Raw genomic sequence first — 14,623 nt, 5'->3', positions numbered from 1 at the left:
GTACAACTCCGACCTTGGAAGTTGAAAGAAAACCACCCCGAGAAAATCGCAAAAATTCCACTGGCTGACTGTATGAACCAGACTAGACCACGTCAACCCTCTTTTCCATTCACACACCTTGTGGACTCACTCCCCTTAAAGCCACCAACCAGAAGTCCATGTCTCCTTTTTCACACGGGATTATACGGACCGTATTCTTCTCTAGAATAGGTAATGCTTTTAGTTCATAAAAGATTAGTTAAGACTAATAGATTAATATCGTAAGATAATTATGAGATAATAATATAATTTTTAAAATGATTTTCCACATAAATGTTACATATTTTATCTTATTTTGTTGATATAACACTGCCAATACGGTGTATTACATTACTCGATCTCTTATAATTGAAAGATTTTAATTGTTAAAAATTATACTTTTATTTCATTATTATGTGAAGTACCGATCATCTTTTGAAATTTTAATAAAATTTAATCTAAATTAACATGAAATATGTGAAATAAATAAGAGTAAAAGTGCATTGCTCTCTCTTTTTTCTTTTTTTTTTGTTCTTTTTGCAGTGATATATGAGAGGGTTTCCAAACTCGGGAGAAAAGTCCTATATATCCGATGAGAAAGCCCACCCACCCAAGAAGCAAAAAGTTCTGCTCCGGCAGGGACTCCTCATGACCCTACCCGTCCCTGCCTCTTTGGGCAGAAAATGGTAAGAGATCCAAATCCGGATATCACACCCGGCAAATCCACAATCGTAAAGAAAACAAAAAATAAACCGAGTTGGATTACCCGAATAGACGACCCTCTTTTACTGCTCTTCCCATTTGTGTAACGCAGGACCAATTAAAAGATACGTCAGTCAGTACATGCAAGCGTGTAACAATATAGGTAAATACATAAGAGGGAGGGAGAGAGGAGAAGAGTCTGAAGAGAGAGAGAGAGAGAGAGAGAGAGAGATCAGATAAGGGGACTAGTGACAAGGAACAGGAAGCACAAGTTGAGGTTTGTTGTTGGAACTTGGAAGTGGAGGAGAAAAGCCCTTGTGTTATCTACTTACGTCCCTTCTCTAAATCTGTTCATAGCCTTCATTCTGCGCTTCCTGACTCTCTGTCTCTCTTTCTGTGACCAGAAAAGACCCGGAGCTGAGATTCTTGCGTCTTCTGCATCCGGGCCTCCAATGGCGACCTGGGTCTTGTCAGAATGTGGCCTCAAGCCTCTTCCTAGAATATTCTACCCTCCGCTCAGAAATGGGCTAGCATCAAACACTACCTTCCCTTCCAAGATAAGGCCGCCACCCATTTGTAAAAAAAGCCTCTGTGTTGGTTCTTCTTTGAGACTATCAAGCGGGCTTAGAGGAAACAGTTGGTGGGCACTAAATGTGAGTGCGCCATTGAGGGTCCCGTCTGTGGGAGAGGAAGATGAAAAGAGCGATCAGAGAGTTAATGGGGTTGAAGATGATGGAGAATTCGACCCCGGTTCACCTCCTCCTTTTCGGTTGGCCGATATCCGAGCAGCCATTCCAAAGCATTGTTGGGTTAAAGACCCTTGGAAATCAATGAGCTATGTTGTGAGGGATGTGGTCGTGGTTTTTGGTTTGGCGGCTGTTGCGGCTTACTTCAACAATTGGATTGTTTGGCCTCTGTACTGGATTGCTCAGGGGACCATGTTCTGGGCTCTCTTTGTTCTTGGCCACGACTGGTAGTAAAACATTCTCCTTTTCTTGAATTTAGAAATTCTTTCCGTGGGTTAATTTACTTCTCTTTTGAGTATAGAAATTTGTATATCTTCCTGTTTATTTTCATTTGGTAATGTTAATTGTGCTTGGCTTTAATTAGTTTTCTCTGTGCTTCCGTGCTAATTTTAATACCAATCTCTTTGATTTTAATGTGAATTGTGTTACCTTTTAATTTGGCAGTGGTCATGGGAGCTTCTCTAGTAATCTTAATCTCAATAGTGTTGTGGGGCATCTCCTTCATTCTTCAATCCTTGTCCCCTACCATGGATGGTTAGCTCCTGAAAAACCTGGTTTAACCTTGAAGATTCTAATTTCCTGTTTAGTTTATTTAATTTTTTGAAAGATGAATTAGGAATTGTCCTGCATTAATGAGATATCAGCAGTATGACATGTCTCGTAATCATAATGATATAATTTGTCATGGCTACTACAGGAGAATTAGCCACCGGACTCATCATCAAAACCACGGACACGTCGAGAATGATGAATCGTGGCATCCAGTAAGTTTTTGTTTGCAGCTCTTTTATGTGGATCATTATTATCAGTAGTCTTATAGTCATTACATTTCGAAACGTTATAAGGGCTTTTGAGAAAAATAATAATGATTTCATTTCATTTGATGAGATCCAATACATGAACAAAAGAAACAACGTTTTATGGAACATTTATCTTTTTAATCATAAGTATTATTTCGGGAGCAGTATGAGCAAATGAGGCATGAGGCTCATATTAGAATTGGGATCTAAAGGAAACTTGGGTGGGTAGGAGAAATAGAGGTTTGGGCTTTAGAGGGGTTTGGTGTTCGTCATATGTTACAGGAGATGCCTGCTTATAAAACTCATCATATTAGAGTTCATCAAGAAGTACTTGGTACTACAATCATTGGAAAAAACCGTACTCAAACTTGAGGGTGCTGCAGAATCTTTTTGATTGCTCGTTTGAGAACTACGATCTTTGGCTTTGGATCTCTCCCTCCTTTTCTCTTTTGAAAATGATGCATTTGGCTATCTGGAGTCCATCATGAACTTAATTACTGAGATGCGTTATTTGTATAAACAGTTGCCCGAGAAGATGTACAAGAATTTGGATTATGTCACCCGATCATTGAGGTTCACCTTGCCTTTTCCAATGCTGGCTTACCCTTTCTATTTGGTGAGCCTTCTGCTTCTTAGTTGATTCGATCTATTAATGGATTCTTTTATCCAAAACAAAAATCCATTTTTCTGATATTCTTTGGTATCTTGTTACAGTGGGTTCGAAGTCCTGGAAAGAAGGGCTCTCATTACCACCCCAACAGCGATTTGTTTGTCCCAAATGAAAGAAAAGATGTTATCACCTCAACTGCTTGTTGGACCGCAATGGCTGCACTTCTTGTGTGCTTATCCTTTGCAATGGGTCCTGTCCAACTGCTTAAACTCTATGGCGTTCCCTACTGGGTAGGTTCAATTCCTTGATGCTTGAATTATTTCACTGCCACGGGAAACAATGTACTTTACTCAATTCACATTGAAATGCAGATATTTGTAGTGTGGCTGGATGTAGTCACTTACTTGCATCACCACGGCCACGAGGACAAGCTTCCCTGGTATCGTGGAAAGGTAATGGTTTGAATTTCTCATGTTTTGTTTTCGATTTCACATAATCTTCATGTTTAATGGAAATCTTAGTGCCCCGGATGGAACTACTTGTTGGCCAGGGAACTCCTATCAAAATTAGGCTTGACCTCTCATTCTTCTTTTGACCTCGCGATGAGAAATCCGTTCCATCCTTAGAACTGCTCCTACATGATCCATCTACTTATTGTAATAAGATAAATTTCCAGTTCTGTTTGAATGGCTCCTATGATGTCATGTCACAACTAACACACTACAGCGCGAAGCCAACAACTATTTAGTCAATTTTTGTAGGTTAACTTAGCAAGCAAGTTCAGTGCTTTGGCATTTTATTTATATAGCTTATTGTTTTGTTCTGTGTTCATCAAACAGGAATGGAGTTATCTGAGAGGAGGACTTACAACTCTTGACCGTGATTATGGAGTAATCAACAACATCCATCACGATATTGGGACCCATGTGATCCATCACCTATTCCCCCAAATCCCACATTACCACTTAGTAGAAGCAGTGAGTGTTGCTCTCAAGCTGATTTTAGTCTAATCAACGGACAAAGTTTTCTTCATTTCCTCTCATCTAGTCTATTAAATTGACATATGTCTTTAGAGCATGTCGTTCTCACATGAATTTTTAATATGATTAGCCGAGCACGTAATTCTCACGGACGTGCTCTAAAACAGATGTCAATTTATTCCAACCAACGGAGGAAAATTTTGTCCAGAATTTAGATTTACAGACCTTATAAACTTTTTCTGATGGTTCTAAATTTAACCCTATAGACGGAGGCAGCTAGGCCAGTGTTCGGGAAGTACTACCGGGAGCCGAAGAGGTCCGGTCCTCTCCCATTTCACCTATTGGGAACCCTTATAAGAAGCATGAAACAAGATCGCTATGTGAGCGACGCCGGAGATGTTGTATATTACCAAACAGACACACAACAATATGAACCTGAGGCATCAAAATGACGTCGTGAAGGTTTTCAAGTATAGCAAGTGAAGCCTACCAACCAATTGATTTGTGTCACTTCTGACAATTGTTTGTCTCTGTATCACCAGTCATCACTCCTATAAAATCATCTTTGTTTTGCATAGGTGAATGCAGCCTGTCCATTGTACCATTGACATGACTATCACAGTATGATAAAATTCTGAAAAAAATAAAAAAGAAAAAGGCATTCTTTTTCCTGGAAATCTCCATTTGTTGTTCTGCACTTTTAGTTTGTCCCATTTGTTGGTTTTTTTTTTTTTTTTTGTAGATAATTTAGGAAATTGAAATTGCTGGATAATTTAGGAGAGTTAATTATTACTTTTTAAAATTTGATGGGATGATTACAAATTGAGTATGCATTCGAAAGAGTAATAGTAGTTTTCCTAAACTTTTTCTTTTTGGTTAAGTTCAAAACACTAACGTTGGACAAGAATTCACGTCATTTTAGTAAATCTGGTGGGGGACAAATCACAAATTCATATCTTTTTCCGTGGGTTTCAACAAATAACAACTTTTTTTTCTATTTTTGGTAATGATTAGGACAAAATTAAGCCTGAGGCCCATTAAAGGCCCACTCTCACACAAGCTCAAAAAAATCCCTAAAGAAGCCTCATATAAAAGATCCCTCGTCTCAAAACTTAAGTACGTCATCTTTCTGTCGCGAAAGATTTCAAGTTTAGGGTGACAAAACTAAAATAAATAAATAAAGCAAAAAAGCAATTAAAAAAAAAAGATTTATTGGGAGGTAAAAAATAAATTTTTAAGGAAAAAAATAAAACTAAAAAAAAAATGAAAAAAAAAAGGAAGATTTCTAAAATTTTGGGGTGCTTGAACTCCAAGGCTACACTTGGTCCACCCCTCTCTCCCTCAAAGAAAATTCTCTCTATTTCATCTCTCTCATACAAAATCCTTTATTTAACTCGTCAGGGGTTGGAGGCTCTTCTGCTGCCCCAACCCGACGCTACTACAATAATTTACTTCTTATTTTACAAGGAAATCTGATATCATCAGAACTACTTTATTAGTATTTGCAGATTTAACCAAGACCATCTTTCCCTTACACGAACATTAGCAAAGATGGGTTTATTACATTCACAATTCAGAAACTCATAAACTAATTTTATTCAAGAAAAGAGAGGGGGGAAGGGGGAATTTCTTCACCTTTCAATGGCTCAAAACTTCCAACTAAATGGAGCTGACAACACCATCACAATTCAAATCTTGACGTTCTGAATCATTTTGTTATTATCCTTCAGTAGTGTGTAGAATTTACGGCACTCATAAAGGAAGATATTCGCAATTGGTCTTTCCGGATACCATCTGAGGCACAGATACCACTACTAACATCAATCCCTTGAGGTTGGAGAGTAGAAAGAGCTTCACAAACATTCTCAGGGTTGATCCCTCCAGCCAAGAGCCACCCATGTTTGCTTCTAATTATTGGTAGCTTAAACTGGGCCCAATTGAATCCTTTGCCACTGAAGGCATATATGTTATGATCAAGCAAAACCAAAAGTTTATATTATATTCTTGCGCAGAAAGAAAGATTTAAAATAACATTTATCTATTTTAAGTTGCTAAGAAGTAGGCATGTTAAGCAAGTTGACAGTCAGAACAGAGCAGAAGGATCTCTTAGGGTGGCAGGTAATAATAACTATTCAATTTGAAATTTACTTTCTGACTAGACACACCAGACAATTTCTTGTTTTGTTTTAACTATATCTCCATATTATATCTGCAAAAACTGTCCCAACTATATGCCCAAAAGCAGCCAACTCTCAAAACATGGATATTTTTTGGTCGGTTAGAGATGACAAATCAAAACCAATGAATCAGGAACTAGAATAATTGCATGATATAATTCAATCATCTCCATATAAATGCATGATCATACAAAATGAAGTGCAATAATCGAACCGGATGAAGAGACAATATTTCTTACCTGCCACCCTTTGCACTATCCACAAGAATCCAATCGACTAGGGAGCATTCGTCATCAGAAATTTGGTTTAGAAGGTCTCCATCTTCATTTGCATGAAGAACATATATTATTCGTTTTTCTTGCACTAAAACTGGAAAAGCAGCTCGAGAACCATTTCCATGAAGCTGCATCATCTCAAAGCATTACAATGCTAACTAATTTATTATACTATATGCAAGGTGATGCAGATCAGACAAATTTATACCTGCACATATTCAAGATTTGAAGAATCAGAAGCTCTTAATATGGTGTCTGTGTCGTCATCCACAAACACTCCAACAGGCTTTGCCCCATATTCCCTTGCAACTTTCGAAATCTCCTTGGCAACCGAAAGTGAAACAGAGCGTTTTGAGTTGGGCCAAATAATCATCCCAATGAAATCAGCACCAGCTTCTGCTGCCATTGCAGCATCTTTAGCTGATGTAATCCCACACATTTTAACCAAATGCCTCTTCTTTTCATGTTCCTCAGGACTGAAGGAGACATTTTCTGACTGGCAAAACTTGCAACTAATTTTATTCTTTGGATATAACCTAATTCTTGACAAGTTCAGTTCTCCCTGCTTTACACCTGCAAGTACAGTTGAGAGATAATCATATTTTCAACATCCATGAAGCCACTCATATTAACAAACACTTATCTTGTATATGCCGTAAAGCAAACATAAGGAATGAGAAAATAAAATAGTACCAGTGATTTGCCTTCTGTGCAAATTTACAACCTTCGGCTGAAAGTGGCTTCCAATAGTTAGCCCTGCAAACATAAGATACTTAAGGTGAAGACCTCAGGTCAAATGTATTCCAGCCACCATCATACAGATTATGTAAAGCAAAATGATTACTGTTGCTTGACTGAATTCTAATAATGCAACTTACTTACATCTTTCATCACATAAAAACTACAATGCTTTAGTTAGCTATTATAAACGACGACTGAGATCAACATAGATATATGAATTTACACAAAGCAGTCAACTACACGTCTGGGTAGCCTTACCTTAAACACCAGAGGTCCCCAACCTAATGAAGTGGGGATAGATAAGCCGTAATTAGACTAAACAACAATGTATTACCAAAAAACATAAAGGGTAAGCAACAAATAAGCCAGTGATCCATCATGGTTATGGAAATATAAGATAGCTTATTTTGCCGAGGACTAGCAGGAGGCCTCCCTGCTCCTTAAGCGCATCTATGGGTCCATAAGAGTCCCCAGCATAGCCCAGTGTTAAGGCAGGAGACTTTGATGTTGGAAAGCCGATATTGCAAGTTGCAACTGAGAGTCGAGATTCTGACCACCATAAAATATGGTGAAAGTCATGGACTCATTGGTAACTGGATACGTGACACATATATGGATATTTCCAAGGAAAAAAGACACAACCAAGAAAAAAAGATTTGAAAGAAAGAAGAGTCAAAAGCCAAAAAGATCAATGATCAATGATCCTGGCAGTCACAATGTTTAAACTACAACTAAAAAGCCATCAACAACTAGCAAAGTTCTTCTTTTACAGAAAAGCAACCCATCTCACTTTCCATTGATGTAATCATACAGAGAAGGAAAAAAAAAAAAAAAAAAATTATCCCAACGAAAAAAATGCCTTCAACATATTCACCACCTAGAACAGATTGAAGAGTGAGACTACTACGAGTCTACGACCAAGAATATCATCGAAAATGCCTTTGGAACAGTATAATATATAGCGAGAGCTTGACATCAAACTTATGGATATCTTGAAGGTTCAATGAAACATAAAGAACTCGAGTTACCAAACAGCATTATAAACTATACAAAATATCTCTCTGAGGAAATTCACCAAGTAGTTAACGTGCAATGCAATAACACACACACATGAAGAGAGAGAGAGAGAGAGAGAAAGAGACCTGAAAGCATATTCTTTTCCGAGCAAATTGCAACGTGCTTTCAGGAGGCGCCGGTGCCGAGAGCTTGGAAGTAGAAGAAGAAAGGAGCAAAGATAGCTGAAAAGGAAGGCGATGGTCGATTTTTGTCTCAATGCACCCAATCGACCACTTGTGACGTGCGCATACATTACCAGAAAAGGAAAACAGAACACCTTTGGTTGGGCTGGCTCAAATACAACGTTACATAATCAGGTTTGCTTTGGCGCCCCCCAGGCCCCAGATATTCGGGAACCATTTCAATGGGTTTTTAGTTAGGCTGTGGGCTAAACTTTTGGCCCAAAACTTAAAGTTGCTAATACGATATGTTCTCCCCAACCCCATACACCAAATTTATCCAAAGCACTTCGATTTGTACCGAAAACCTAATTAATTAGAAGTATTACACGTCAGACTAATCAATTAAGTTCTCATTTAACATGACATGTGTCAATTGTACGTGTCATATGACATAGGTACTTCAAATTACAAATATAAATAAAAATTAAAAACGAGTAAAATAATTATTTTTTTAAGTAATTGTACCATGTGGCAAATAGAGTTGGAACATAACATATCAATTCAACATATTGAATTGACATGTGTTTAAAATAAATATAATTTTCATATATATTTTTAATTCCCATATACATTTTTACTATAATATATAATTCTTGTATATTCTAAACACATTAATTTAATAAATTAGACTAGAAAAAATCTATTCAATTTATAATAAGGGTCAGTTCAACCTATCCCTTCAACAAGAATCTCTTTCAGCATGTTGAATTGTTGATAATGTTGTATTGGGGGCATCACAAACGCCAGGGGTACAAGTTGACAGCAAGAAGCTTGAAAGAAGCTTCTTTCCAAGTGCAATCATATTATATTTTAATAATTGTATACCTCAAAAAAAAAAAAAATCATAGGTTACCGTATGGTCGAGAATTAACCTCGTGGGCGGCTCAATCATAAACCCCAGCTCATGCTTGTAACATATTCTCTCGTGGAGCGACTAAAGAAAGACGGGGGTCAAAAAGTTTGGGCCCACGCGCTATTTCATGTTCGGAGATAGATATAGAATACGACATAGGCTATTATAGTCACGCTTAAATAAATTAATTATTTCAAATATTAATTTTTTACATTTTTTTGAATTAACAAATAAAAGGTTAGACCCTTCTTGTCTTATACAACCCTCTAATTCTCGGAAGAAGATTCTCTTTATTTCAGTTGTATGTTATTTGTGTTGTCATATTATTTAATAAAATTTAAATAATGTGATATTATATATACGGTTAAATGCTTTAAAATATAATTTAAATTATGAAATAATTTCTCTTTATTTAAGTAGGATCAACTGTCCACCAAACAAATAGTACACTTTTTTTTTTTTTTTTTTCAAATAGAGTACAATATATGAAGACAAGTAGAAAAGATTATGTAAATTAGACTCCGTGATAGAATTTGTCCGGGTTAACAAAAGTATTGTTAGGAATATTATTGCTTTTATTACAATTTTTTTTTATGTATTTTATATAAATTATTAAACAATTAAATTTATCTATCAAATTTTGTTGCTTATTTTTATAAATAGTTGTGCAGTTACTTGTACAAAAACAAGAACTTTAGTCGTTTGCCTAATGATACTTCTGGCAGCTAGGGAGTTGGTAGAGACTAAGGGTAATGCTAACTACAAAACACATTTATTCTGTAATTTGTACCAAGAACGACTAATGTAAGATGTAGGTGAAATCTGCATTAGGTGTTTGTTAATGTCTTTTCTTAAGGTTTGATAGACATATATGCAGTGTTGTTTTTGATGGGACAACAAATTCATACAAAATTTGGCCATCAGTGCCCACTAAATTTCAGTGCGCCATTGGCTTGGTTATCTCCCACTGTCCTTCAATGGTGTAAAGTAACAAAAAGTAAGCAGGTTTGGAGCCAAACTCGACAAAATTTCATGATCTAGTAATCAGCATTTCCAGACTTTGGCTTTGGAAGTGCAGTGAGCTAGGAGCTACGAACCAATCACTATTTTTACCTTTATCAGTGTCTTGTACCCAAAAACAATTTCTTCGGAATTTTTAAGAGATAAGTAAGAGATGAAAAGAATCTGTTTTGTTTTTGAAGTAGATACGTTAGAGAGCACAAAGAGGCGCAATCACAGTATACATGGAAGTGTATAAGAAAAAATACCAGCAAAGATGTTAGCATTCAAACAAAGATTTAAGAAAACCATAAGAGTCTATCAGAACGAAATAAGGCACGAAGAAAGGTATACATACATTTTCCAAATGAATGTTCACAATTTGTTCATGGATACACAAACTACTTTCTTGCCACTGATTCGTGTATCATTTCAATATTAATAAATAGACCCTCAAAGGAGAGGGTAAAAAATACAAGAATATGATATAAATAAATAAAAAATCACCATCTTTGCTCCATCGATCTTTCTCAATATTCTAACTAACCTAGCAGGAACAGGTTTTTCCTGCACAAATTTATAGGCCTTGATTGACCTGAAATTCGTTTCTCTATGGCCTTTCTCACTTCTCCTATCTCTAAATACAATTATTGAATACTAAATAGACAAAAATAAATAAATTCAAAGAATATCAAGCTTCGTCAATATAATGTAGGAGCAAATTAGGCAGAGATGTTTTCCTTATGCCACCATCTGCTCCTGCTCTATGTACAGCTGCTCAACCCACGGTGGAATCATCTCATGACCCCCTTTAACATGATTATACTGCTGCTGCTCTTTGCGAAACAGCCCAGAACTGTCATGAGAAACATCTTTAACCAGGGAATTAACCCAAGAGACGTCTGGCTCATCAACTGCAGATGGCATGAAGGTTCTAGTTGTTGCCACATTGTTGTCTCGGAACCCAAAAGAAGCAGACTTCTTGAGCTTGCTCAGCTCATCTCCTTGAATGCCCCAATCCAATTTCCCAGTGGGTGAGCTCCAATCTGAAAGACCAGAGGACACGGTAGATACAGAGTTGCCAGCAGCAGTGCCAGCAGCAGTAAACCCACGATGGTTCCCTGCTCCACGATCAACAAAACTCTGGCTTCGCTTTGCAAAGGCTGCAGACCTGGAATTCATCACTGCTGCTGCAACTGCAGCAGATGAGTCAAACCCAAAGGATGAGGGTTTTCTCACCGGAGAGGAAGAGAGATTGGTTGGGTAGCTTGCACGAAGTTGGTTCATGTTCTGGCGATTGTAACTGGGTTGTGGAGATTGCAACTGGGTTGGTGTCGAGGATTTTAGTGAAAGTCCTTGCAATTGGGACAACATGGAAGAATCGAGAGATCCAAAAACATCATCAAGGTTGTTAGGTTTCAAATCTCCAATCCTGCTGAACTCCTTATTCCAGGGGGACGGCGACGAGAGACGATTTATCTCGTCAATCAATTGCTGCTGCTGCTGGTGGTGGCTAGCATAACTTTCTAGCCCAAGCAATTCCATCTCCAAATCCAAATCCCGAGCACTCAAAGCAGTCTTTAGCCGGCTACCTGGGAGCTGCAAGGCAGGAGGAGTGAGATTAATTTTGTTTTGCCACAAGTTCCCACTCTTGGGAGATGAAGCGGCTGCCAGGGGAGACATGGGTGGTGTTGAAGTGGTAGGCATCGGCGAAGATGACGAACTGAGAGCCAATGGACTCATCATTGTCATGTCTATTGCACCAGCTGAATGGGACTTTGGTGAAGGCATCGCTGAACCTGTGGAAGCATATAAGGGGCGCAATTCTTCAGGCTTGTGAGCAAAGAAGCAGACTTTGCGCGAGCACCCCATCTCATCCTTGCAAAGCCGGGTTCGGTATTGGGCAGGATGAAGCCAGGATTCAAAAACACCATGTGCATACTCACAAGCATCCGCCTTTTGGCATGTCCCTTTCCGGAATTCTGGGCAAGGAACACAGCTATAGGGGTACTTCCGTGGGTCTCTTCTCCTCGCATTCTCCCCGGGATGGACAAAGGGACACTCTGTCCAATCATGGGTGTATGCCCTTGAGCAAGGCTTCACCTTGAAAGTATACATCCTAAACTCATCCGTCCCATATATCCCGTTGTTTATGTCGGGCAAGGACACGTCGACAGGGTATTCTTTCTTCTCAGCTCCTTCCTTCGATAACTGAGGCATGGCCATCTTCTGCTGCGCTTCCTCTTGGTTCACAGTTCGATCACCTTCCCCCACTGAATTATCGCCATTTAGCAACAACTCCATCGCCTTCCTTCTTGAATTGGAGGATGACTTCAACGCACGGCCAATCAAATCAACAGGCTTATTTCCATTGGCATTAACACAATTAGCATCAGCGGATGCATCAAGCAAGAGCTTAACAATCAGAAGTGAAGAATTGGTACCACCAGCAACAGCACAGTGGAGCGCAGTGACCTTATCCGAACCACAAACCCTGTTGACATCAACCTTGGTAGTCTCAATTACATACTTCAAAACCTTAGCGCTACCAAACATGGCAGCAATCATAAGAGGTGTCCTCTCTTCAAACGCCATCTTCTTCGACCCAATTCTTCTACCATACCAAAAGCTTGCCTCGTTGACATCGAAACCCTTCTCTTCTACTTCACTCCTGAAGGCCTCGAGATCATCGGTAGCAGACAATTCAAGCAAAACCGAGCAGTCACAGAAAAACCCATCTCTCTGTTTCTGAAATTCGCCTTCCATGGCAACGCTTCTGGAAGAAAGTCTACTCTTTGAACCAGGACACATATCCAAGTCCTGAAAAATTTAACAAAGAGTAATTTAGCATTCCTTACAACAACAAAAAAAGGTAAAACAAATTCTAGATTATGATAGAAATATCAAGAAAAATAGCATCCCAACTCGATAACCCCTGCCCAAAACCTATATGCGAAACTTGAAGTAAATTTTCCTCGTTCATAAATCACAAACACAGAAATACTAGTATTACAACAAAATCTTACTTATAACCAAACAAACAGAGACTAAACTAACAAATCGAGAAATTAAAAGCAGAATAACGAAATTCAGAACGTGTCAGCCGTGTTCCAAGTCTAAGCCTGAGAATTGGTCTCCTACAGAATACTCTTTTTCTTTCAAAACCTTTAGGAGAACAAAAAAAAAAAAAAACTGAAAACTAGAGTACAAAATTCCAAACTAGAACGGTACTGAATCAAAATTCCAAACTTTAGTCCCAAAAACTCGAGCCCCACGATTTTTTTCCGGAAAAAAAATCCATCAGAACAACCCAAATTCAACAAAACTTCACAGATCAACTTAAACCATCAAAACCAACACTTAATTATTTCACCAAAATCAAACAATAACATACCTTTGACTACGTTGTGCGATCTGGGTGTATGAGAATTGCAGAAAAACTTCGGTTTTTCTAAGAAGACCTCGCTTGCGAAGCGTGATATACGAGGAGAGACGAGGCGGTCCTTTTTATGTGTTTCTTGAAGGCCAAGGACTCGGAAGGAGAGGGGAAAGTGAGACTTTTCTTCTTCGCTCTTTCCTTGCTTTCCTTACTGGTCAAAGTCAAAGCTCCAACTAGGAGGCTTGGTTTTGTTTATTGAGAAATTAATCCCAAATGAAATTCAAATTCGAGTCAAATTCGCAACGCCTCCTTCAACGTGTATCTGACGGCCTTTACGGGTTTCCCGTCACGTATCCCTATTTCACGCGCGCTGACGGGCGTTTTCTCCTCCCCCGTCCATCGGTCAATTTGGTGAATTTGTTCTGTCGAATTTTTTTTATTATTCATAATAAATGTCGAATTTGCTTCCAAAAATATTTGATAATATAGTTTAAGAATTTGAGTATTAAGTCTGATCAAATTTCTTATAGTTTTTTTTAAATTGTCAAATTACATAATTTAAGCTATTTTTAGGCATTAAAACGCTTAAAAAACTGATATGTTATACTATTTATTTATAATTATAAGGGATCCTAATATCCATTAAGTCTGCTATCATATTTATTTTTAAAGTAGATGCATCTCGCCTCTTATTTTAGCTACTATATTTAATATATTATTCTTTTATTCACTTAATAAGTTGTCTGAAGGTGCATTAGCTCGCTTTGAGCGCGAGTAGAAGATAAGCTTAGAGATGTGGACGAGAGTGGGAGGAAGGGTGAGTCTGGGTGACACCTGACAAGGAGAAAGAGATTTGAAAGTCTTGAGGTTTGAACGCGTTGGCTTTCTGTGTTGGTGGGTGACACCATTTGACACCGCGACAGGATACTCTCTGACTCATCCTTCCACTATGGACGCTCGAAGTTGCCTCTCATGACTCTCATCTCATTACCTGTCATCCCATCAAACAGTAACAACGTTTTCTTAAAGGAGGAATTATAGATGTTAATATTTTTTTAAAATTTAATTATTAAATTTGTGAATTTATGTAAATTTTACGTAAGTT

At 38.1% G+C, this 14,623-nt stretch overlaps 3 protein-coding genes across 3 annotated transcripts; 1 reads left to right on the top strand and 2 right to left on the bottom strand.

The window, feature by feature from the left end:
- The first annotated feature begins 940 nt into the window (after window positions 1–940).
- On the top strand, window positions 941–4,518 carry LOC132186916 (omega-3 fatty acid desaturase, chloroplastic). The gene is made up of 8 exons (XM_059601034.1): window positions 941–1,693; window positions 1,911–2,000; window positions 2,164–2,230; window positions 2,790–2,882; window positions 2,981–3,166; window positions 3,248–3,328; window positions 3,716–3,853; window positions 4,123–4,518. Exons 1-8 carry the CDS (start codon window positions 1,173–1,175, stop codon window positions 4,306–4,308), a joined length of 1,362 nt encoding a protein of 453 aa, XP_059457017.1. The 5' UTR covers window positions 941–1,172; the 3' UTR covers window positions 4,309–4,518.
- Window positions 4,519–5,209: 691 nt separating this feature from the next.
- On the bottom strand, window positions 5,210–8,421 carry LOC132186917 (N-(5'-phosphoribosyl)anthranilate isomerase 1, chloroplastic-like). The gene is made up of 5 exons (XM_059601035.1): window positions 8,192–8,421; window positions 7,002–7,064; window positions 6,517–6,881; window positions 6,273–6,436; window positions 5,210–5,808 (listed from the first exon to the last, which is right to left on the bottom strand). The coding sequence occupies exons 1-5, from the start codon at window positions 8,199–8,201 to the stop codon at window positions 5,583–5,585; spliced, it is 828 nt and encodes a 275-aa protein (XP_059457018.1). The 5' UTR covers window positions 8,202–8,421; the 3' UTR covers window positions 5,210–5,582.
- Window positions 8,422–10,555: 2,134 nt separating this feature from the next.
- On the bottom strand, window positions 10,556–13,722 carry LOC132186828 (zinc finger CCCH domain-containing protein 29-like). The gene is made up of 2 exons (XM_059600917.1): window positions 13,534–13,722; window positions 10,556–12,959 (listed from the first exon to the last, which is right to left on the bottom strand). The coding sequence occupies exon 2, from the start codon at window positions 12,948–12,950 to the stop codon at window positions 10,881–10,883; it is 2,070 nt and encodes a 689-aa protein (XP_059456900.1). The 5' UTR covers window positions 12,951–12,959; window positions 13,534–13,722; the 3' UTR covers window positions 10,556–10,880.
- Window positions 13,723–14,623: the final 901 nt, after the last annotated feature.

Source organism: Corylus avellana, chromosome ca7 (assembly GCF_901000735.1).
Source record: "Corylus avellana chromosome ca7, CavTom2PMs-1.0".
Lineage (NCBI taxonomy): Eukaryota > Viridiplantae > Streptophyta > Magnoliopsida > Fagales > Betulaceae > Corylus > Corylus avellana.
The sequence above is the reverse complement of the archived record's forward strand: the minus strand, read 5'-3'. Positions and strand labels throughout refer to the sequence as shown.

Coding starts and splice junctions, on each gene's coding strand:
- LOC132186916 (XM_059601034.1), top strand. CDS start 1,173: ATGGCGACCTGGGTCTTGTCAGAATGTGGCCTCAAGCCTCTTCCTAGA. Junction 3,329..3,715: donor TTCCCTGGTATCGTGGAAAG/GTAATGGTTTGA, acceptor TTCATCAAACAG/GAATGGAGTTATCTGAGAGG. Junction 3,854..4,122: donor ATTACCACTTAGTAGAAGCA/GTGAGTGTTGCT, acceptor TTAACCCTATAG/ACGGAGGCAGCTAGGCCAGT.
- LOC132186917 (XM_059601035.1), bottom strand. Junction 6,882..7,001: donor GCACAGAAGGCAAATCACTG/GTACTATTTTAT, acceptor CTGTACTTGCAG/GTGTAAAGCAGGGAGAACTG. Junction 5,809..6,272: donor GATAGTGCAAAGGGTGGCAG/GTAAGAAATATT, acceptor ATATGCCTTCAG/TGGCAAAGGATTCAATTGGG.
- LOC132186828 (XM_059600917.1), bottom strand. CDS start 12,950: ATGTGTCCTGGTTCAAAGAGTAGACTTTCTTCCAGAAGCGTTGCCATG.